General features: G+C 37.1%; 4 protein-coding genes across 7 annotated transcripts; 3 read left to right on the forward strand and 1 right to left on the reverse strand.

Moving 5' to 3' along the window:
- Nucleotides 1-1,166: 1,166 nt before the first annotated feature.
- LOC140004155 (probable arabinosyltransferase ARAD1) lies at nt 1,167-5,861 on the forward strand. 2 transcript variants are annotated; one of them, XM_072070969.1, is made up of 4 exons: nt 1,167-2,043; nt 3,978-4,274; nt 4,369-4,479; nt 5,070-5,861. In XM_072070969.1, the coding sequence occupies exons 1-4, from the start codon at nt 1,519-1,521 to the stop codon at nt 5,484-5,486; spliced, it is 1,350 nt and encodes a 449-aa protein (XP_071927070.1). In that variant the 5' UTR covers nt 1,167-1,518; the 3' UTR covers nt 5,487-5,861. The 2 variants fall into 2 exon arrangements, with proteins under 2 accessions (XP_071927070.1, XP_071927071.1); XM_072070970.1 differs by having other exon boundaries at nt 4,369-4,464.
- A 5,324-nt stretch (nt 5,862-11,185) lies between these two features.
- LOC113715327 (uncharacterized) lies at nt 11,186-15,573 on the forward strand. Of its 2 annotated transcripts, none has more exons than XM_027239500.2 (9): nt 11,186-11,775; nt 13,490-13,599; nt 13,812-13,880; nt 14,134-14,249; nt 14,345-14,399; nt 14,668-14,788; nt 14,921-14,968; nt 15,118-15,212; nt 15,376-15,573. In XM_027239500.2, the coding sequence occupies exons 1-9, from the start codon at nt 11,670-11,672 to the stop codon at nt 15,472-15,474; spliced, it is 819 nt and encodes a 272-aa protein (XP_027095301.2). In that variant the 5' UTR covers nt 11,186-11,669; the 3' UTR covers nt 15,475-15,573. The 2 variants fall into 2 exon arrangements, with proteins under 2 accessions (XP_027095301.2, XP_071927077.1); XM_072070976.1 differs by lacking the exon at nt 11,186-11,775 and adding an exon at nt 12,411-13,379.
- Nucleotides 15,574-15,706: 133 nt separating this feature from the next.
- LOC113719321 (65-kDa microtubule-associated protein 8-like) lies at nt 15,707-22,403 on the forward strand. 2 transcript variants are annotated; one of them, XM_072070975.1, is made up of 11 exons: nt 15,707-18,673; nt 18,749-18,952; nt 19,453-19,710; nt 19,828-20,040; nt 20,387-20,542; nt 20,616-20,775; nt 20,868-21,019; nt 21,103-21,190; nt 21,290-21,363; nt 21,688-21,762; nt 21,932-22,403. In XM_072070975.1, exons 1-11 carry the CDS (start codon nt 18,590-18,592, stop codon nt 22,259-22,261), a joined length of 1,794 nt encoding a protein of 597 aa, XP_071927076.1. In that variant the 5' UTR covers nt 15,707-18,589; the 3' UTR covers nt 22,262-22,403. The 2 variants fall into 2 exon arrangements, 1 of the variants encoding a protein (XP_071927076.1); XR_011823127.1 differs by lacking the exon at nt 21,932-22,403 and having other exon boundaries at nt 21,259-21,363; nt 21,688-21,763.
- A 683-nt stretch (nt 22,404-23,086) lies between these two features.
- Nucleotides 23,087-23,488, reverse strand: LOC140016620 (DNA polymerase II subunit B3-1-like). Its single transcript, XM_072070183.1, has one exon. It carries the CDS (start codon nt 23,486-23,488, stop codon nt 23,087-23,089), a length of 402 nt encoding a protein of 133 aa, XP_071926284.1.
- Nucleotides 23,489-24,909: the final 1,421 nt, after the last annotated feature.

Genomic DNA, 24,909 nt, shown 5'->3' on the forward strand with positions numbered 1-24,909 from the left:
AAAGAGTTGAGGGGAGTTACCTAAAAATTCATTCATAGTACTAATTTAGTACAATTAACCGAAAAATTGAAGTTGACGATATAGAATTAACCGCATTCTCTAAATATTAATTATTTACGTCCTAGTTGATAACTTAATTCAATATTTAAATTTAATGGGATCATATCTTGATAAATAATATTGAATTTCTTAGGAAAAAATAAGTTATAAACGATTTATTTATCGCTTAATGTAATATTATCAAATTTAATACTTAACAAATTTAGTATCGCAATGAATTCAGATTTTGGAAATTGAAGGTGACTGTCCTGATTTTGAAATCATCGGTCAATTAATGAATCTCTACATCATGAACTTTTCAACAATGCTTGAAAATCAACCATCTAAGGGGGGGATTCACTAAACTCCATTATCCAGACAATTGCAGACTGGAAAGGAGCTCAATAGACAAGGGATCCTCTCACACTCCTGAATTGATGTGGGAAAGAGAAGAGGGGACACTCAGACTGGCGCTGGCTACGTCATAAACTTGCCCTTATAATTCTTCATTGTAGGCGGGCAGCTGACGTCAGGTTTCCCTTAACAAATGTTTTTGAAGCAAAGAATATCCGCAGGGAGGCAGATCAACTGCGGATGAATTGGCTAAACAATGAAGACACCAAAATTTCCCCATTTTTGTAATTGCATACCCAATCGTGCTGAACTTTTTATATATATAAAAAATAAAAAAATAGATGATTAAATAAACAAATGATCAAAACATTTGTGAGTTGCTGAAGAAGTCCATTGCATTATTTAAAAAAAAAAAAAAGAATGAATGAATGAAGACATAACAGCCAAAATCAGAGGACTACGCCAACATAAGTTGGTTTAATTATTGACAAGACTTAGGGCCTTGTTTGGCAGATTAGTGTTTTGTCAAGTTTATCTATTACAAATTTTTTAAAAACTTTAGTCAATAACTCACAACAGTATCTTTAAAAAAATTTTCAAAGTTTTTAAATCATATATTTCAAAAAAATTTACAGTAAATTATAGTAAAACACCTAAAAGACTCACTTGCCAAACCGCCTTAGTTTCTTTCTCACCAAAGGTGGAAACAAAATCTTGAAACAAAGTATATATCCTGACTCGTGGTCAAAGCCAAACCCAATCAAACTTTTTTCTGCACAAACAAAGCCAAGCGACTACACCCAATGGCAGCGCCAGTAAGAACCCAATGACAGACTAACACCAGTAGCGGCCATGCCTTAATTGGAAGGTCCCCGAAAGCCCAATTCCACTCCCAGAACACCCACTTCTCTGTTACTCCCAATGTCACGAGCATCGAACTTACAGCACAAGAAATTCCTTTCTTGACAGATGACAGTCTAGTAGTAGTATAAAAATTAAGCTCAATCTTTCCATTTTCCATTTCCCAATCCCTCTCTCTCACTCATTCTCGTCTTCCCAAAAATTTCCTGCTACACAAACATGTAAGTACCGAGAGCAAACAGCCATCGGAGAGCCAAAAAAAAAATGAAGCCAACATTTGGTACTAGCTCAACGGTTATTTGCTTAGTAATCTTTTTCGCATTCGGCTTCGCTTTTTTGATATATACCGACACAATTCAATTCGATTATAAGTCGAGATTACCCCTACTCGATCTGCGCTCAATTTCCGCTGCTCCCTGCCTCACTGGATCATCTGTGCCTCTACGTGTTTACATGTACGAGCTGCCCCGGAGGTTCCACGTCGGAATGATGCAGAAAGGGAAGCACGTTGATGATAAAGCAGCCGTGACGGCGGATAATCTTCCGCCTTGGCCGGAGAGGTCGGGGCTGAGAAAGCAGCATAGTGTGGAGTATTGGATGATGGCTTCCTTGTTGTATAATGCCAATGGTGACGAGGAGAATGCAACCACCGCGTCTCGGGAGGCTGTTAGGGTTTTGGATCCGGACTCTGCTGACGTCTTCTTTGTACCCTTTTTTTCTTCTTTGAGTTTCAATATTCATGGTCATACAATGACTGATCCGGAGACGGAAATAGATAAGCAATTGCAGGTAATTTGTTGAATTTTTGAACTTTTTACCTTTTGTATGTGTGAATTGGCTGTTTAATTTGGAGAGTCAATTGGAAATTTGTTATTGATTTTACCTTCTCTCTCTCTCTGATCGGCTAATTTTGAATTATCAAGTTCCGTTTAAATATTTGGCCAAATATTTCGAGATTTGATGATTGAACAATTGATCCAATCGGAAATGCTTCGGTGAATTCTGGCAGTGCTGCTGACTAATGCCTGCTGTGCAAACGTATGCCTACTCTCATGCTTGTCTATAATTGATTGGGAGACCAAATTTGAGCTGTTCTTGGAATTGGATGTATATCCCATTGTAATGTGGAATTGTTGATGAAAATTTCTCTCAATTATGGTCAAAATGATTGAGTCTAATGGGAATGATCTCTTTTGCTTTTATATGTGCAATTAGGATTATACGTGCATTCTAAATTTCGTTCTAGTGTTCGTGGACTTTATTCTTGTTACGTGTCTCATAGGAACTCGGGAATTGTGATATATCAGTTTTTGCGTTCTTGCATTATCAGACGGTTGTTCTAAATGGTTTTATCTTGAGCAACATATATATATATATATATATAATCAATCTTCTTGTTGCACTAAGTTTTGTACATTGCAATCCTGGAGTCATTAAATTCATAATGTATCACCACTGTTCTGAAGATTTGTTGTCATGACTTTGGTTTTTCTCATTAAACAGACATGAGTTATCCTACTGAAATGTGATTTTGGCTTAAGGTATGATTTCTGCAATTTCATGTCGGAGTTCATCATGGTTTTTTGACTTTGCCTAATTGTTGCGTGTTGATCATGACACAGTTTAAATTCTGGGACAAAGACATTGAGATAATGCAGCTTCAGATTTATTTTTCTGTCAAAAAGCATTTAATAGTGTTTCTGGAAGCTACGCTCCCTGTGCATTGCTGCATCTAGTTAGTCACTGTGAATACTTTGCACTAGCTGTAACAATTTGTAGTTGTAACTGTGCATGATTTTTTCAGTTTCAGCATAAAAAATAGCCTAATGAGATTCCAACTTACTGCATTTGAAGGCTGTAAGGGTTTAGGGTGTTAATCTTTCAGTTGACATTATATGCAGTCAAAAAGCTCTGAAGGATGGGCTAGTTGGAGAAAATAGATAGATGCTATGCATGAACAAACTGGACGTTAGAAGTATAGAGTGCAGAAATAAGAGAAGAAGTGAGGGAGGGAAGAAGAATTGCACCTTGAGACCTAGAAGAGATGTAGTCCGTTTGTAGTGGTATATATTCATTGCATAAAGTGGCTGAGGGAGCTGATATATCTATACAATCCACAAACTTGGAAAGCAAGAGTACTTTGTGTCCAATTAGAACTTCTTACCCAATACAGATGGTTGCCATGAATTCAAGTCTAGAACTAGTCTTTGTTACATAAAAGATGCAAAACAGGATGGGAGTTCAGCACCCTAGCAATAAAGCCACAAACATAATTTCTGAAGTCCCCTTAGCATAACAACGCTTAAAGACTGCAAATTTCCTAGATTAGCTCCAATCAGGAATCTTGCCAAATGACTGCATTCTTTTTGGAATTCTAGTTTTCCGCCCTCTTATAACATCTTCTAGATATTCTCATATTTTCATTTGCATAACATTTGTTACTTGAAAAGGGCATATGAGAAAAGCACCATGTTTGCGTTCTAGTTTCACATATGCAAGGATGTTGAATAGGGTAGATAGGTTATTGGCTTTTGGTGCAAATACTGAATAAGAATCCAATCTCAAAGTTTTTTATTATTTTTTCCCTGCCCATCGCTAATCTGTAACATATGGTACAGGAAGCTTTCTCGCTGTACCCGCATTTGCCTATGTATACTACAAAACTTCTTGTCTACTGTATCTTTTTAGTAGCTGGCTTTTGATTGACATTTCCTGACTTCCAGGCTGACCTTATTGATATTTTAAGAAGATCCCAATACTGGCAGAGATCTGCAGGTAGGGACCATGTAATTCCACTGCATCATCCGAATGCTTTCAGATTTCACCGAGGTCAACTGAATGATACAATTCTGATTGTGGCTGATTTTGGCCGCTATCACAAAAGCTTGGCTAATCTGAGGAAAGATGTTGTGGCTCCTTATGTACACATAGTGGATTCTTTTGTGGATGACAACTCTCCTGATCCCTATGCATCTCGTAAAACGCTTCTTTTCTTTAGGGGAAAGACTATTAGGAAAGATGTATGTCATTTTGATAGTTGAGGGTATTCAGTGTACTTTTTCGGGAGAAGAGGCATGGGGAAAGAAGAATAATGTACTTTTATGCATGTGACAGGAGGGAAAGATCCGTGCTAAACTGGAACAAGTTTTGGCTGGCTATGAGGATGTCATTTATGATAAGAGTGATCCAACTGGGGAAGGCGTAAATGCTGTAAGTGTTCTGCTTGTACGTATCTGGTGTTTTTGAGAGACAGTTGTCTCTTACATCTTGGAAGGTTTTGAAATGCAGACGTTTCCTCATAACTCCATGACACACACACAGAGAGTTAATTTTTTTTCTTTTAATTTCAGTGCTATGACAATATGCCTAATTATTCAAGGGTGATTCCTTTTGTTATGACAAATGCTTCTTGCCCTCTGCTGTATATTTTACAACTTCAATAACTTTTATTTGCCCTTCAATCTTTATGACTCTTGTTTCACACAAATTGCTGATTGTTTTTCAGACTTTGATGTGGTTGATCCTGCATGTAGTTCTTTGTTACTTAAAAGTAAAGAGAGTCACTGGTCATGGGCTAATTTTCATTTCATTTATGGTGTGAAGAAAGACGCAAGAGCTTTATTTTCAATTTTTTTTTTTTTGGCTCAACGTGTACAAATTTAAGTAAAGGAACTACAGTATAGCATATGTTAGAGGCACTAAATTGGAGCTTGTTCTTTTCTTTGGTTGTTATTGTGGAGCTCATAGGTTAGAGGTGCACAGGCACATTAAACCATGCTCTGTCTCATACTTATTTACCCAATTTGTTATACCAGTCTATCCAAGGAATGCGGTCATCGAAGTTCTGCCTAAATCCAGCTGGAGACACTCCATCATCTTGCCGCCTTTTTGATGCCATTGTTAGCCATTGTGTTCCGGTCATTGTGAGTGACCACGTTGAGCTTCCCTTTGAGGATGAGTTGGACTACAGCAAGTTCTCAATTTTCTTTTCTGTCAAAGATGCTCTAAAACCAGACTATATGGTTTCTGAGCTCCGCAAAATTTCAAAAGTAAAATGGGCTGAAATGTGGAGGTGGCTAAAAATAATTTCTCATCACTTTGAATACCAGTACCCTCCAAAAAAGGAAGATGCGGTCAACATGATATGGAGACAGGTGAAGCATAAAGTTCCTGCTGCAAATCTTGCTGTGCACAGAAGCAGGAGATTAAAGGTGCCTGATTGGTGGAAATAGTTTAACACGATCTCTTATTTGTTTGTACATTTCGCACACAAATGTGATAGCAGCAGTGATTGAAGGACAATAGGCGAGACAGAGATGGGTCAAAGTTGAGGAATCAGCCACAAATGTTGTAGAGAACAAACTATTTCTTAGTTGATCAAAATACTTTTGGCCTGGACTCTTTCTGTCTGATAATCTTGTCTGCCCGCAGATTAGTGTAATTTCTAGCGGACCATTGTTGTATGATTTCTAGTGCTTTGATAGCTTAGACGAGCCTTGTAAGTGTACATTGGCTCCATATTTTTCACGCGGGATACTGTAACATTCAAATCTGAGTTGAATCAATCATCGGGAGCTCGTTGGAGGCTTTCCTGCTGCTTATTTTTACTGGGGAATCCTACTGAAGTAACACATCATTAGCCCCTATAACGACTTTTAATCTCATCATAGACCACCTTAGCATGGCCTTCCATTGTCCCCTCACTTTCGAAGAGGAAGACGCTATCCGTCATTTTCGGGGAATCCATCTTTACAGCTTCGTGCGGTAGAAATTAGTTACTTTATCCAACATCACTAGATTAGGTTGTGACTTATTTCTGGTCAAAACTAGCCCATCACCATCACGGCTCTAAATCGGGTTACGGTTGCTGGCAGCTTCTCCATCGTCCTCTAAATACGGCAAGGGCAATCTTAGGTAGACCCGGTCCGGTAAATAGGTGTTAATGCCTACCGAGCCCGTTCCATTACTGGTAGATAGGTAGATCTCTTCTTCATGGTTGCAATGAGATATATTTGTGGTCCCTTCCCCCAACCCATGCTAAAATTAGTAGAAAAATGGGCGAAGTCCATAATGGGCTGACTGGACCCAATTTCTAATTGGGGAAAAAAATAAAATGGGGAGACGGAAAGCCCGTTCCCATCGCCTACCTCTTTCGGAAACATATAGACGCCAACGTCAGGCGCAGAAACAGAGCGTATGAAGCGCTTGAAGATTTTCTGCTTAATTTCTCCACATTGCTTCTCCTTCCTCAGAATACGTATAGCCAGTAGAATTTCTGCGAATTGTGCGTGCAGAACTGAATGTGTTTTATTACATATGCATATAGTGCTTTGGAAGACCTCTCCAATGCTACTATATATATTATGTGCACAAAAAGGGCTGCAGGAAGATAAGAAATTGGAGTGTGAACATCCCCGGTTCGCAAGGCCTATCAACTTCTTGTGAAAGTCGAACGGAGAAGATGAAGGGGCGTGAGACAGTCAAGAAATGTGGCAAAAATCAAGAAAATAACAGGTTTTTTTTTTTTTAAAAAAAAAAAAATCTTTTTGGAAGATACCCAGTAGAAATTTTACAAATTTGAGATGACACAGTCTACCTGGACAAGGAACTCTCCCACTTTCTTTTATCAAAAATGGAGAATCAAACGAAATGAAACCCATTCTTAACTATAAATCATCTGTTCAAACTGGAGTGGTTTAAGTTCATTCGATCTCAAGTGGGTCTTTTTAGAAAGTGCTCAAACCTTTCGTGAGTGTTGCATCTCTTGCATGCGAACAATTTTTTTTTTTGGTCATTAAAGTAGTCATTCTTTTTGTCTTCTGAGAGATCAAGGCCTGAATGACGTCCTGGGCAAGGGGATGGAACCCAAACTTGTAGATATTCATATGTTTTTTCTTATAGTACTAGATTTGAAAATTCATATGCATATAGTAGTAATATATTTCGTCCTTTCAAACAAAAATTTCTGGTTCCTCGCGGATCCCAAGCCAACTTGCTAGCCACATTCGCCCAGTAATTAATTTGACTCTTCTTCCGAAGCTTTTTCCCTAGAGCAAGAAGACCATTACGGGAGTAATGATGATATCAAGCATCAAGATTTCAAATGGCACGGTGAAACCCAAAAGAAAGGTGATTAACTCAATAGGGAAAGCAAGAACAAGTACGGGTGAAGAACTGGGCGGCACGTGTAACCAAAGTGAGCCACTGAATATGCAGCTGCATCAGAATCCCATGAAACCTTTTCCTCAAAAAGAAGAACACAATGAATAAAGTTGAGACCAAAAGGACTGTCATATATATCTTATAAACAGATACTGCTCGCTGGGTAAGGTTGCAAAAGCTCAAAGCTGATAAATAAAACTCGTGCAAATGAAAATTGGAATGGAGCATCAGATTTCCATGCCCTATTTGAGCCAATCGAAATATGTAATACTCCTATATAAGGTTTCACTGTCCGTCTCCGTCTCTTGTGGATGAGGTCTGAATTGCATGAATGTCCTTTGGCTACGAATAATTCTGCCTGTGCGCTATATACTACTGTGTAGAACGAGATAGAGAACGACGAATAAGTCTCTTGTGGATGTTGTCACTTCGTCAAGAGGCAAACTTTGAATCCAAAAGGATGGATTTGTGCATATAGTCCAAGGACACATTATTATTGTGTTTGCGTGATGGTGTTGGCCAAAGGGGCGTCCAGCAGCACAGCACACTCATGGGCAGTGCGATCATATAGTATAATTCACCTTTTTTTTTTTTTTTTTTTTCCCTTTCCTTCATTGAAGGTACAAAGACGCGCAAGGGGCAGGTCATTAGGTTGTGGATGCTGATTAAGACGGTGCAATTAATCATGAATTATTATTTGACTTGAGGGAAGGCATGAATTATTATTAAGTGCAATTAATCAGACAAAAACCACATACAAGAACCTACTGCATCATAGTATACGCATTTCATATGATAATACTAACGGATAAGAATTTAAATTCTTTCCATAAAAAATCATTTATTGCCAAATCACATGCGATGAGATCTAATACGCGGTCGGACAGGTAGTTATGAAGTCATTATTATTATCTATTGGATTACAACTATTTTTTTATAACTACGAGCAAAGATAACTGCAAACCTTGCCTTGCACTAATTTGTCACAATTAAATGTGGTCTTGCTTCTCTTCCGAATTGTCCCAAGACCTCTTCAAACCCTCCCCTTTCCATAGTATAGAAAATTATTATCGCATTGACAAAAAAAAAAAAAAGAAAAAAGTAAAGATAACTGCAGCTTATAAGATATATTTTCTCTTTTGACAGGTAGTTTTACAAGTCCTCATAGACCCTTGAGTTTTTTTTTCCTTTCTTTCTTTTGCGATTTCTAGTGTTTGGGGCAAATCTTGTTGCAATTTCACTACTTTTGAACTGATTGCTGCATATTTAATTCGACTTATAAAAACTCCTGAATTTTTACTTTTTGTTTGTTCCATAATTCATTAAAGACGGTCCCAAAGTTTGGCTAAAGGAAAACAATACTAAAATTTTTTAATGCTTGGATAAAGCTTTTTGTTTTGATGGCAATCAAAAGACTTTGATGGAACCAAAGATGATCTTACACGGGTCTCGGAGATGTAGCGATGGCACATTGATCGTTATGCCAAATGCCACCCTGAAAACGGATTCATCACTGCCCAACACAACACAATGCTGTTGGTGTCAAAAGAGTGTCATAGTGTCGGGGTTGGGAGAGCCGATCAGCCGGCTGCCATGTGTGGAAATTGATTCCTGTTTGTGGACTCCTTTGTCTCCATGCCTTCGTGCTACATATCACTTGTTGGTTGGTTGGTAGCGACTTTCTCGTCCTGTACGAGGACCTCCTAGAAAAGGGCCCAAGGACCTAAATTCTATATGCTTGCAAGTTGCAACATGAGTTACTATTGCCCAAAATACAAATGTCAAGATCCTTCCAACCTACAACGTGTCTTCAACTTTTTCGATTACTCATCAATTGGTTCCTTATCTTGAACATTACGTTTCGTATTTTAATGGCTCTGCCTAATGAGCGACCGCCCAGCACTTGTTAAAACATATAATTTATGTGTTAATTTTTTTTTTAAAAATAAAATTAATAGTTCAAATGCCAAATTTTTGGTTTATTCAAAAAAAGTAGTAATTGTAATTGTTATCATATGCATTCACATGGTATGTAGGGAGGGATTTAGGTATCTTAATGCTTGTTATTGTGTGCTCGTAAAAAAAAAAATATAATTGTTTATTTTTGCATGTTAATTTGTGCGTGTCTCCAAAAACCATGCTCTTTATATTCACGAAATCACGAGGCATTATCATATTTCTTGGTTCATCGCACAGGTTAACCATTGCACAAGTTAACCAAGTTAGTCAACCATCCATAAGTACACAAAGATTAAATTAAATTGAGGAAACTTTTTAGATAGCTCTAAACTATTGCCTTTGCACGATTTTGGCCCTTCGATTATAAATTTTCATAAATAAACCCTTACATAAAAAAATTACTTTAAGGACTTCCATTAATTTTTGGTCATTAGAAGCGACTGGATTAGGGGCAAAACTGACCAAACAAAAAAAACAACCCACGAAAACAGTTTAAACAGGTTTCATTGACTAATTATTTTATCAAATTAGGGACAAAAAAGGTGAAGGATTAAAGAAGATGAAAAAAGATGAAGAAACATTCACCTCCATGTTATTAGCTGGTTTTTAATCAAATCGTGGGTTGATTTTGCCCTTAATTCCATCATATATTAATGCTCAAAATTGACGAAAGTCCTTAAACTAAGCCTTTTTTAAGGATTTATTTGCGACATCTTATAGTTGAGGGGCTAAAATCATAGAAAGTGAATAATTTAGGGGCTTGTTGGAAACTTTTCTCAATTAAATTCTCACATAATTTGCTCAAATTTTTTTAATCCTTTGGAAGCATTGTACTTTCCAATTCATATTCAGGGTGCGTCTGATAAAATAGAAATATGAAAATTGAAATCTAAAGTCTAAATCTATTAAGTTATTGAATAGTTAATTACTAAATTTGATACATTTCAGTACATCATCACATTAAATAATAAGTGAATAACTTATCACTTATTTTTTGGACCAAGATTTGATTGAAAAATTCAGTCTCACTTAATTAATTCAGATATTTTATTTTTTTGTTATCAAACACAACTGAACATATTAAGTTTAATTGCTGAAATAAATTATCAAATAGTCAATTACATCACTCTTGTTTACCGTATTTGTTTATTATTATTATTATTATTATATTTTAAAGGTACTAAAAACGAGAAAACTTAAATTACTTAAAAATTCTATCTAATAATTGTTCTTGACACTGAAATGTAATATCTTCATTATGATTTACTTACAAATGGACAATCCCGGGTATATTTTTAAATTTAAGAAATCAATAATTATTTTAACTTTTGCATTAACACAGTTTCTTTCTGTATTAGTATTAGTTGTGAAATTGTGCAACCATGAATAATTTTACAAAACAACATTGTTGCATATTCATAAATATTTATTTTAGCAAATTAATGCATATATGTGTTTTGTTACCATATTAATTTTTGAATCAATTATTAAATTTTTACATGAATAAAAACCTAAAACTATATGTTTGCATTCAAATAAACACCAAGAATACAAAAACATTTTTCGCCATGAACAAATTAAAGTAACACCAATAAAGTTAATACACATGGATAAAATAATTAAGCAAATTTATAAATATAAATAAAGTTTGTTAGACGAGAGAAAAATCATAATAAAATATAATTCAAATTATTAAAAAGGATTAAGTTGCTAAAAAATAGAGAAATTACGAGAAGAGCTGGGAATGAATATGAGTCAAACTCAAATATTCAAAATGACCTATCAATTCTCTTCAATTGGCCATATCACCTAGGGGAGAGAAAATGAGGAATTACATTATAAACTTTCACACACACACACACAAAAAAAGACAAAGTAGAAGTCCCTCCAACTCCTAGGAAATATCGTCACCAATAATTAATTAAGTACATGTAATCTAATCTAATCAATTTAGGTAGAGAAGATACCGCTAATTAAGGACTTCATCAACTAATCCCCCCAACTGCGAGCTGAAAAGTTCAAAAGAATAAACTAATAATCATTCCGAATCAAAATCAAGACAATAGTAATCGACACAGTATTAAATGAACAGGGGTATTTCCGTGCATAAAATTCCTCTCTCGGGGACAAAACCGCAACACCTCCTCGCCATCCATCCATACACGCTCACTCCTCAGTCCTCAGTCTCTACCCCTGACAGTCTTTCCACGGTGTCTAGTGTGCGCTCCAAATGTTGGTGTGAAGTGAAGGCGTGATCCAAAGACTTTACGACCAAAAAAAAAAAAAGCGTTGAAATGAGTCCAATGCGAACTCACGGAAGCTGCGTTAGTGTCTCCGTCCGCTCGCCGCCTGCTTCATCAGCCTCCAGATGCTCCCTCTCAAATTCCTCTGCTTCTTCAGGTAAGTTGTTAAGCTCTTATCAATCACTCCCTACGACGCCGCTTCACATAAATATAGAGCTGTCTGTCTATATCTCAGTTATATTTATGCTTATGTAGGATATTGCAGTGGTGAAATGTATATGTTTATAGTTGGTTGTGTGACTTTGTGTGCTGCTTGAGACCGAGACTCTTCTGTTGGGTCAGATTCAGTTAAAAGCTAGGTTGTGAGATTTTTCTTCACATTCATCATTCATCATTTTAATGCAATTTTTTTTTACTGTCTTGAACTCTTTCTGTTTATTAGATTATTAGTCAAGTTTTTTTATTTTGTATTGTTTTTATGTCATTGCTTGATTAAAATTATATACTCCCTCCGTCCCACTTTGATAGTCTTGTTTTCCTTTTTCGTCTGTCCCAAATTGTAGTCCACTTTCCCATTAAGAAATGTAGTAATCTTTCAAATTGTCTAAAATACCCTTATTAAATATCTTGTTATTAATACATTGTTATTAAATACTAACCCACTACATTGAATACATTGAGCTTTTCCAATACTAATCCATTAGCTTTAACTGATATTAATTGGCACTCTTCGTGATTAGCATAAGGGTATTTTAGGAAATTACTAATCTAAATTTATGTTTCCAACCAAATTAATTACACTTTCTTAATCTGTGTGAAAAAAAAACCAAGACTAACAAAACGGGACGGAGGGAGTACATATTTAAGGTGTGTGCGTGTGTGTGTGTGTCTCTCTCTCTCTCTGGTTCTTTAAGCATCCTAGTAAATGTTGATTTTTCTTTTTCTGAATAAAATTTAGCTTAATGCTATTAGAGTCATTTGAATTTGCATTGCAAGCCTATATTCACTCGCTGCTTAAGCAAAATTAATTAAAATTTATTCTAGAAATCAGGAAAAATCTGATTTTCTTTCTCTTATTTAATGGGGAAAAAGTTAGTGAAGAAAAAATAGAGGAGATTATTAGTTTGTCGCAGCTGTTTGGCAAGCATCTGGTAATTACGATGTACTGCAAATATTTTGTTAATTACTTAAATTTTCAGCTTGGAATTGAGACTGAGTCCTTAAGATATGATCTGACTTATGTAAATCTCATGGTGATAAATGATAGAGAATATACTTTAAGTATCTAAATGTTTCTTTGGTGGTAACGACTGACTCTTTCAAACAGAACTATTTTGTCACTAGTCCTGTCTATTTGTACGTCTTTTGTCATTGTGTGGTATGTCTTTAAGGAAACTGATATTGTATATAGTTCTTATTTCATCTTTTGAACGCATCTGATAGTATATCTGTAGAGTTGGACAATGATCATTGGTCAGGGCTATCAATACAATCTGCCTTTCAATCCACAAGAGTCATGAAGTTAACATTAAATGCCGAAGCATTGTGCCCTGCTCTTCTTTATGTTTAAACATTGCATTAAATTGTCATTGACAATCTATTGCTTCACAGGAGAGCAACGTCTTGATGAACTCTGGGTCAATCTTTTTGTCGCCTTGTGTGGCCTTTGTTAACTTTGAATACATAACAGAACTGTGTGTTTCTGTCTGTTAATCCCTGATAATGTTTTTCATGTTGGGATGGCTTTAAAATCTTGTAAAAGTAAGCTCCGATTGCCGTCACTCATGAGACGTGACCCACACCTGAATGTGCTTCTTGTGAGACAGCTGAATCTGTATATTAAATGTGAAAAACATTTCTATTGACTGCAGATGATGCAACTTGCGGGGCACCCATCTGGATGGGGAAAGGTCTCACTTGTGTTTGCTTCAAGCGAAAGGGAACTTATGAACGAATTTTTTTCGATTTGACACCCCAACAGGTAAGTGTATTAGCAACGGATTGTCAATTACTGGTAAATCATATTTTGCATGATTTTTATTATGTTGTTTTCCATTGACCATTTTGACTTGTCTAGAATTCAGCTGGATACTTTTTTTATTTTGAATATCAATTTAAGGTTACAAGTAACTAGAAGTTAATAATTTTTTATTTGGGTTATAATGTTTGACAATCTGACACTGGAGTTAGCAGGAAGAAAGATTGAGAAGGTTAAAACGACGGATGAGGATCTGTTTTGATGGTTCCAAAGTAGAACATCAGGTGTGTTCATGTTTTAGTTTGTCCTAAATCACGACTGATTGTTTCACTTGTTATATAACCATCAAGCCTAATACTAATAAAGAGTTTCCGTGTAACTAAGTCTGAAATGGGAGTTGAATCAACTCAACTTAGCCATAGACTACCTAGAGTATCTGGGTTTAAAAAAAATCAAAGTAGGTTGCTTTGTTGAAGACTGACTCAGTAATAATTCAAAAACTTGAATGACTCGCCACTGCATCTTTGATACTGGTAGGAAGCTTTAAGGGCTCTATGGCATGCCACCTACCCCGGTCAGGAGCTGATTAGTTTGGTATCTGATCAGTGGAAAGATATGGGGTGGCAGGGTAGAGATCCATCAACTGATTTCAGGTCTCTCTCTCTCTCTCTTTCTGTGAGAATCATAACTAGGTCTATTTCTCATTTCTGTATTTTCTCATGATGCTGGTGATGTTTCTTTTGGCCAGGGGAGCTGGATTCGTATCTTTGGAGAACTTACTTTTCTTCGCCAAAACATTTTCTGTAAGCTTTTACTCTTGCATTTGTTTGTGCGAAAGTTATTTTTTGTTATAATATTGCCTAGGAGAGTTCTATTATGTAGCTTTAAATTTTCTTTAAGCCGCGAAAACATGCCTGCATGTTGAGGAAGTCTTACCTTGGTTGAAGCTGGTAACGAGTCTTTCCTACATTGTGAGACAGTCCAAGTATTATTGCTATTATGACTCTACACTTTGGTTTTACAATCTTAAACTATTGATGAATAAAAAGTTCACTGTGTTTCTTGCTACAGACATCATTTCAACAACTGTTGAAGAAGGAAGGTGGTAATAGAGCCACTTGGGAGTATCCGTTTGCGGTTGGTGGTGTAAATATAACTTTCATGCTTATGCAGATGCTTGATCTGGACTCCTGTAAGAAAAGAATATTGTCACCCTTTAGTCAAATTTGAATAACTATTGGATGGTCATGTCACAAAAAGTTCTGTGAGACTGATACTTCTAACTTGGGCACAGGCTAACTTAGCTCATATTAACTGTATGCAGTAAAACCCAGAACATTTGTGAGACCTGTTTTCCTACAAATGTTGTCAGGTAAGAGAAGTGGGATCCTTGACCCTTGGGGTTTTATATTCTGTTGTGTTCTAAAGAGACCTCAAATGCTGCTTGGTCAAAAATGAGAAAGCCAGAGGTTTGGCACATCAGGTCTGTACATATAAGTAGACGCTTCTATGCATTTGCAGAAAATGAATGGGCCTTTGACCTACTTTACTGCGTGGCATTTGTGATTATGGATAAACAGTGGTTGGAAAGGAATGCAACGTACATGGAATTCAATGTGAGCATCACATCCGCATATGCGGCCTCAATTTTTTTTTTTTCCTGTCAAAGATTGCATGCATCACATCCGTTTGTCAGGTTTTACAGTCCATGTTAAGCTGATTTGCTGATTATAGGTCTTCAAGATTCTTTCCATTCTGCTAATTTCTTACATTTGGCAGGATGTCTTGAGAACCACCCGGTCTCAGTTGGAAAAAGAACTTTTAATGGATGATGTTCTCCGAATTGAGGACATGCCTTCATACAGCCTTCTTTCTTGATATGTAACCAGCATGAAGTTTTGGAAAATTTGGGTCTGAGTTCTGATATATTTGAATAGGTTCAGCTGCATATAATCCATGCTATTCTTGGGCGTCTCAGTCTGGGTTTACAATTCATCGTAATGAATGTGAGTGAAATTTGGCAACTCGAATTCTAATAAATATGTTTGTTAGCGCTGAATATAGAGCAGAAAAAGCGAAACCGAGAGATATTTAATTTAATGGCCGAGAAGCTTAAATAAATCTCTGGGTTATTGTCATTAAGCTGGAAACTTGCGAAGGTTGAGTAATGCATGCTGAAATAGCAGGAAGTCGTCTCAATTTATCACAAGAAAAGCTAACTAGATAAGAGTTTAGAAGGTAATTATAAGCAACATTTTAATATCCCTTGATCTAAGGCTGGCTGCATTTGAAAGGTAACACGTGATCTCGAGAAGATACTTTGGTAAGTCATTCCAGGCACTCAGGATACCACATCCGAGTCAAATGGAGTAAAGAGGTACTAGTTGGCAAACACTCCATCTCATCATTCTCCTTCCACAATTTGATGGCTATAAACAGAAAAAATGAATTCCAAGAGAAAATAGTGATCTTTGATACTTTCCTTCAAGCTGTTAGTGCAACAATAATTCCATTGCTGTCAATGTCTCGCTTCCTGGAGGATCCAAGGTCTTCTCCTTCCATCCAAAGCAATTACTTACCACTTGGGTAGAAAAACGTGGGAGAGCTGCGCTTCCTACATGGGACCCCTGGGTTGGTGCAAGCGAGTTCATCAACCTTGAGATCGAAAGCGTGGTCACAAATGAGCAACCTAGTGTAACTTATTGGCCTGTGGTAGGTACATTTGCCAGGCATGCAGAGAAATGAAATGCCCAAGGGTTATTCGGGTAAATACTTCCTAAACATCCATCTGATGGTCTAGTACTTCGTGTTTTTTTCTTTTTTATTTTTTTTTAAAATAAACTTCTCTCTACGTCTGATTCATTGCATGGTACTAAACACAGTCCGAATCAGCTGCCAATTCCTGAAATGCTAATTGGACAGCGGTAATTTTTAGAAATCTAAGTCAGTATAAGCTGCAAATTATAAAAATGCAAATAATACGAATTGCTGAGGAGTCTTGTACAATCTGGCAGCTTCGAGCTTGTAACCATGCAACCTGTTAAATGGGTTAGGATTATAAAGGATACTTTTGGAGTTTCTTACTGATCATTATTTATATGTCTTCAAAGATCTTTTATCTAAATACATCCTCGAGTTCGTAATGGGAGACGCAAATGATTCATGCGTAGCAGAATTCCTGGTTTATGTCCAAGTAGGAACGCCACGCTTGTGCAGAATTTCACAATGCAAAGTATTGCAAACGGTTCTTACCACAACTGTTCCGCGGCTTTCGTCTTCAGTGAGCGAGTTACCGTCAGTGTTAGCGAGCTTGAAGGAATCCCGGACCAGTAATTCTGTGCTTTGCTTTGCGGCCCTGTCATCAGGAGTGAAGGTGAACTCGGTAGCCAGGTTATAGTTTTCTGTTTGATCTTGATCGCTTTCTTCTAGCTTCCCATTAATTTTTCTGCATCCTTTACCAACTAATTAAAACTTCAAATTCATGTGTTTATCTTCCCGTGAAATCAACTTTTGAGAACTTAAGACACCGATTCATGTTAATAACGACAGACAGCTTCATCACTCAATAGTCGTCATTCTCCCTTGCCAGTGGGCTGTGCGACCAATCCCACAGGTTCATGAAATGGCTTCTAATTCAAATGGAAGCCTTAGCCTTCTGTTCTGAGGAGACAAAGAACAAGAAGAGAGTGAAGAAGAGAAGAGAGGATGATATGCTTTTCAAAGCTCCGGTCAAAGGCGGGGAGTTTCTTATACTACCATACCATGTTTGCGCTTTTAAGTGCTTCTGTGTGTCTCACGCCGTCGGGTGAGTTAATTTGACCATACGCAACTACAACCGTGACATGACTATTTACTAATTTCAACCACTCCATTTTCTTACATTCGCTAATAACTTAATCTCTTAATCCTCCTTTTTTTTTTTTTTTTCCCCTCCCTTCCGGACAAATAAGTGAAGAGATCTTTAGTTTTCTTGGTAGTAATTGTCTTTTAATATAACAATTAATTACGAGTAATCCGCCAATAGTGGGACTGGAAAACAAACATATATATATATAGTAGTAGCAGTTAGGTTGAACTCAATTTTGGAGGGTAATGAACTCTCTTAGACTCGAACTTCCAGGTTTCTGGAGAAGAGGATGACTTTTAACTAAAGCATCATTCCAAATATAAATAAGGTGCGCATATGTTTTTGGGCAATAAACATTTCTAATCATGTGATAATGATGCTTAGGAAAGGAATCAGACATTTGAGGGATTCAAATCATTACAGACCCTTCTCACCCACCCTAAATAAATCAAGCAGTAATCGTAGTACTTCAAGCCACTGATCCAGACATCAGTACCCCAAATAAATTCTTAACCCAAAAAAAACGAAAGGTGGGGAAGGGAAAAAGACTGCCCTGCCATCTCTAATTGATAGGCAAGTAGCATCAATCACTACTGATTTCTATCTCAATGACGAAGTCCTAGCTGCTCGTACGTGACTTGAATCATATGGATGGGCTTAGGAAGTCCAAAACCACTTTCATGTCCGAGAACCCATCCTGCCGCAACCTACTCCGCCTTTAGGTAGAGGTTGCTTAGGAATCAAGTCCTGTGGAGCGCTAAAGCGGCAGCACACTAAAGACTGGAACAATAATAATGCCTTTATTTCTAGTGAGAGTAGTTCATAAGTTCATCAGAATTTCAACGTAAACCGTCGGAGAGGGAAAGAATACTAGGCAACAAAAAGCATCAGGGGACTCTTGAAAATAAAGCTTCAGTTCTTCACTACTAGTTTTAAGCATGTCACCCCACCTGTTCAGCCTTAACTTTCAAGCAAAAACTCGCACCTATAGTTCCCACCTCGTGACCGTCCCTCTCCCATCTTACCCTTAAGTGTCCGCATCTAGAATTTACTTAAAATTGGGACATCTGCTCTTGCTTACCAGGAAAAACCACTTCCTGGGAGCCTGAACTTCTTTGCGCTCAGTTAAACATCAATCCCTTAAAAATGGGTTCCTTTCAAACACCAAGTGGAACAAAATGTCCTGTTTTGCTGGAGACCTCCTGTGGATATTTGCTCCAAGAACTGCAGGCAAGTTTTCTATTGCGAGCCTATATTATTTTCATTTAATCATAACTAATTATGGCTCTGTGATTACCAAGACAGATGATATGGGATGAAGTTGGAGGAGATCAATTTGAAAGGGAAAAGGTTCTTCTGGACATAGAACAGGAGTGTCTGGAGGTTTATAGAAAGAAAGTTGACAATGCAAACATATCAAGAGCTCGACTACACCAGGAACTGGCAGATGCTCAAGCTGAGTTTACCCATCTGCTTCTGTCACTTGGCGAACGTTCCCTCCCTCTACGGGTAACTTTTCAGCTTTTCCTCTCTGATGGTCGAGTCAATTATTCAATTGGCATGGATGCCAGCATCTTTTCTGAATAAACTTGCACTTGATTAACTCAATCTAGCAGTCCTAATTCTCATGGATAATCAGCATATGATTTACCTCAAATTGTGGAAGACATCACTTCCATATCGAGAATGAGTTCAGTTAGGGTGTCTGACGCTCCTGTGGATACACAGTTGGAATTAAAGTTCATGATATGCCAATGACATTTTAGTGGATTTTACCAGGCTGAGGCATGCTATTCTGATTAGGTTCATTTTTTAAGTTATAAAAACACCAAGCTAGGTTGGCAACATTGAGAACTAGTCTTAATCTCGAAGTTCTCGCAATTAAATTCCAATAGAAGCAAGTAATATTTGCAGCACCATAGAGGTTGCAGTTCATTCCAGCCGGACTTTATTTAGCATGATAATGACTACTTGAAACATGCTAATTCAAGTACCCTTGTCAAGGATAGCCAGAGAAAATGACTGGAACATTGAAGGAACAGCTAAATTCAATTACTCCAGCTCTCAAGGAGATGCAGTTGAGAAAAGAAGAGAGGGTGAAGCAATTCCGTGCTGTACAATCACAAATTCAGAAGATTTCAGGAGAAATAGCAGGTCGATCAGAGTACAATGACACATCATCGAGCATTGTAGTAAATGAAAGTGACCTTTCACTAAAAAGACTTGAAGAGTACCAAAATGAGCTTCAGAGACTTCACAATGAGAAGGTATGAGTAGTAACGCAACATTATACAGAAGCACACAATGACTATCTAAAATGAGAGCATCAACTAACAAACCTGACATCTTACTTTCTTCTTGTTCCCCAATTGTTGACAAGAAAGAGCGACAGACTTCAAAGGGTAGAAAAATATATGAGTACAATTCAGAACTTGTCAGCCACTCTGGGAATGGATTCCTCCATGATTATCACAAAGGTTCATCCGAGCTTGAACGCATTGTCTGGTCTGTCGAAGAATATAGGTGATTTCATTTTGGCAAAACTAGACAGTACTGTGGAGTCACTTGAAGCTGAAAAGCAAAAGCGACACGAGAAGGTAAAGTTTAGTACTTAAGCGGTCTTGCTTGCTTTCCATATTATTGCATTTGTTTATATCTATTGAATACAGAACATTTGTTGTGTGCTATAAAATGCCTTAACGCATGGATGTTGCATAACAAACAAAATAAATAAATAAATAAAATACCCTTCTTAAACAAAAAAACCAAAGTCAATTTTACTAGGACAAAAACTTCATTGCGTAAAGAGAACGAGCATAAACAGATCCATATGCGTGTCTCTGTGTGTGTGTGTGTGTGTAGAAAGAGAGCTGCAACCAGAGGCTCAGGTGAATTTTCCACACAAATATTTTCCCCACAGATCATTATTTCTTATTTGTGCAGCTTCAAGTCCTCGGTAAAGCATTAATAAACGTATGGAATCTCATGGACACTCACTATCAAGATCGTGAACGTTTCTCTCATGTCACCAGTTTATCGTCAGTTTCATCATCTGACATATATACACCTGGAAGCCTCACTCTCGACATAATCCAGCAGGTTTGTTTGTACAAGCTGAAACACCAAAAAGATTGTCATACCTAACACTGAGACTGTCTAAAATTGTTTTAAGGCCGAGGTTGAAGTCAATAGACTGGACCAATTGAAAGCAAGCAAGATGAAAGAGCTTTTTCTCAAAAAACAACTTGAGCTTGAGGAGATATGCAATCAATCACATATGGAAATCCCTTCAAGATCAGAGATGGAGAATATAATGAACCTGATAAACTCCGGTCAGTTTAGATGTATCTTTCTTTTTTGAACTACAAAACATGTTTCCCTTGATAATATATAGCCTCAAACACTGACAAACACCATGCAATAGGGGAGATTGACCATGCTGATCTCTTGATGAGCATGGATGAACAGATAGCTAGAGCAGAAGAAGAAGCTGCCAGCAGGAAGCCTATAATGGAGAAAGTAGAAAAATGGATATTAGCATGTGACGAGGAGCGCTGGTTGGAAGAGTATAGCAGGGTAAGCTGCTTTCTTGTTGAAATAAAGATTTGGTTTGCATTGCCAATTTATGTACCTCAATTTTCTAAGATGAATATTTCCAGGATGAGAATCGGTATTCAGTCAGCAGAGGTGCTCACAGGAATCTGAAAAGAGCAGAACGTGCTAGAGTGTTGGTTAACAAGATTCCAGGTATACATTCAAAATCAGCAAGTAGTGGGAACCACCAGAGGGCCTAAGAATTTGATTTTCTGTAATAGAACACTTGGAGTTTTAAATCTGTGGATGCAGCTCTGGTAGATTTGCTGATAGAAAAGACAAAGACCTGGGAAGAAGAAAGAAAGAATACTTTCTTATATGATGAGGTACACTAGAGTTTGAAAGCATCCTTGTACAATTTATTTTAAAAAAAAAAAATTGAGGCACCTCTTTAGACCACTGGAAAATGTAACGAAAGAAAATCTTGCAGCTAGTTACAAAGAAAACAACTACTTCTAAAACAATTGGATATCTTGAATGGATAGTTTGATCAAATCTAGCTATTCAACACAAATTTCACAGCTGTTCCATGACATGCAAGTGCAGCGTGCTTGGTTTCAATTTGAAGGGTGTGTTATTTTTTACCTGGCCATTCTTCTAAGGATATCATCAAGTTTTTTCACCTTGTAGTCATCATCTTCTCCTTTTAGGTTCCCCTACTGGCAATGTTGGAAGAGTACAATACGCTGAGGAAGGAAAAAGAAGAGGAGAAACAGAGACAAAGGGTTAGTATCATCTGATTGATTAAAATGAGCTTCAGTTTCATTCAAGTGGAGGGAAATTTATGATCTTTTTTTTTCATTTGAATTGGATGTACGCTTGCATAAAGATAATTTGAACATCCAGAGTCATCTTAGACAACTGTTATTCTCAGAATTCTTGTCTTCCTCACAGGAAAAGAAGAAGGTACAAAGCCAAGTAGTGGTTGAGCAAGGAAATCCTTTTGGGACAAGGCCAAGCACTAGCAGTCGGCGTCTCTCAGATAGAAGTGTAAATGGAGGTTTTGGAAATACTAGCCCTCTTAATAGAAGGCTCTCATTGGGCATACAACAGCCAGGCCAGGGTCCGAATAGCTTAACTTCCCCAATTCATGGCATACCTTTCAGCAGAGAAGGAAAGAAAGCACATGGACAAAGAACTTTCGCTCGAACTAGCTTTGCTTCCCATCTCAGAGAAGAGACAGCTTCAGTTGTCTCATCGTTTTCTGGACCCAAGTCACCTTAGATTTCGAGTGAGATGTATGATAGCAGAAGAAATTGATTTGGATATGTTGATTAGAGGTGCATAACATGAAAACATGTAGGCTGTGTTAAAAGGAAATAATGCATGTTTTCTCATACGCAAACATATTTATATCTTGCCTGAAGACTCCAATCTAGAGAATGATCAAAATTGAAGCATGATTAAGCTTATGCATGGCCTTTGTACGTATCATGTGGTTTAAAAGTTGAAGATTCATCCTCTACCAATCATGAAGCATTTGACTTGCATTGAATTCAAATGAAAAGAAATAAGACAGCAAATAAATCTCGATTGTTTTGGGATCTCTTTGCAACCCACGTCAAGAGAATCGTGCAATATTAAATATGTTCAGCCCCAGCAAATGACAGGGAGAATTAAAGAGAGAGCCCCTTCCTAGTAGTATTCCTCAGATGAAACCGTCTCAAAGAACTCCTAGCCAGGACTTTCAGATTTCTACACATGAGCATGCAAGCGGGCGTTCAATCAGATAAAAGCAGGATTGCTTGGGATCCCGTAGCTCTTAAGTAGAATTAACACTTAAGCTCACCTTCCAGAGTGTGCAAATTTCAGGCAAGCATAATCCTGCATTTATATTTAGCTGCAGCACAACCAGTCAGCTCTCTGTGCATTTCACAAATTTAACTACTAATTCAATGCCATAAAAATATAGCCACATAACCCTTTTCTACCAATTACATGATGGAAGCATCATAAAAACTAATAAGAGGCATCAATAAACTGAAATTGGGGTAATAATCATACAGGGTCCAAATGTTCGACGATATAAAACCGAAGAATAGCAGAGACCTAATTACATTTATTAAAGAAAGCATCAATCCTGCGTGACCCAGGCGGAACAGGCTTGTCACTGGAGCGAGGACGGGGCCGATCCTTGGGCAGTTGATCGGAGGGCTGAGCAGGCGGCGGAAGCGAATCGAGGAGGAAATCACTAGTGGGCAGATGCCTTTTGACGGCGGCACGGAGGTGCTCCAGCTTTATAGTCTTTTTCTTCTTCTCTAACACAACCTGAGCTGATTTCTCGGCCAGGAACTGGAGGAAAAGCTGGGTGGAGTTGGAGATGAGAAACACGGCTTCTGAGTTGACCTTCTTGATTTCTCTGTCCAGTTTCATGATTTTCTTGACTCGGTGGGTTGGAATCCCGGGTCTGTGGGTTTCTTCGGCGGCATTTTGTTCTTCATGCTCTGCCATCATTGGACTTCAAATCAAATCAAACGGGTTTGGATGTGGATTTCGAGAATTCGACTCAATCTTCTGTTTTGGTATTTCCGAGCTCCGGTGCATGTTTTGTTGGCGGGAAAATTTGGGGATTGGTAATGGACGATTGCCCGCGAAAACTTTTGGTCATGTTGGCGGCAGAAGGGGTAGCATTCCCGTGCGCTCCGTTGCCTGCGGTTCACTGGTCGCTTGGCCAATGAAATTACAACTGTGTTTTGCAACAAAAAATAAATAAATAAATCTAAGATGTAATTCTCACTAATAAGAGGGACTTATATTGAAAATTATTCTGACAAATTTTATGGGAGACAAGATTCGAATCCTTGACCTCTCGCACCACCAAACCTAAAAAAATTTGGGATGACCACTGGACCTTTGGCAAACAAATTCACATTATAGTGATTAATAGTAGCTAGTAGCTACTTTTCTTTGGTTTCAATTTACCATTTTAGGTTTGTTTGGACAGTCATTTATTTGTCAAAATTTATTACTTGTATCATTAACATTTTTTTTAATTATTTTTTATTTTATATACATCACATCAAAAAAATATTACAATATTTTTTAAAAAAAATTATCCTAAATAATCTACTATCCAAATACACTCTTTCTATTCCATTTAGCGCTCTGAAATGTCTAACTTCTTTTTTTCGAATGATGGAAATATCTTAAATTGTGTGGTTGGTATTATTTTTAATCTATCAGAGCATATTGCTTTTTTTCTTAAATGTCACAAACCATTTAGAAAGTACAAAAAATAAATGTGTTTCAAGAGTTTTTTATTTTTTCTTTTTTAAAAAAAATTGAATGATAATTTGTATTAGATTTGTCATTTATCATTGTGACGTACTTATATGACTAGTAATTGAGTAGCTAATGACTAAAATTAATAAAATTATTATCAAATAATTTTACCCCAAGTTACCATTCTAATACAGGCCACGTAAAATATCTTTTATACTCTATTGTGTGTATAGAATGAGCATGTAAATGTCAAATGCACAATGAAGAAAAAATAATTGTATCACCATTTTTATTTCAATAAATACAGAAAATTCACTAACGATTGTAAAAATTTGGACTTTGTGTTGTAATATGTGAAATAGTTAGCATTAGTAGGATTCAATATAAATTTTTGGTACCTTCTTGCAACAGGCATACGTTGCGATTTGTTCTTGTTCACACAATCACACTTTCAACAATTATTATGCCATGTCCATATTCTACTCATATAAAACATTTCAACGTCAAGATTGAAGCGTAAAGTTTAAAATGTTTTACTCAAGAAAATGAGCTAAGAAACTCAAAAAATCTTGCCTAATTTTTTTGAAAAACAAACTCATCTAATAAAATTGATGTGTTTGGATTGCCATTTTTTGTCAGAAATTACATCG

This window comes from Coffea arabica, chromosome 11c (assembly GCF_036785885.1).
Source record: "Coffea arabica cultivar ET-39 chromosome 11c, Coffea Arabica ET-39 HiFi, whole genome shotgun sequence".
Taxonomy (NCBI): domain Eukaryota; kingdom Viridiplantae; phylum Streptophyta; class Magnoliopsida; order Gentianales; family Rubiaceae; genus Coffea; species Coffea arabica.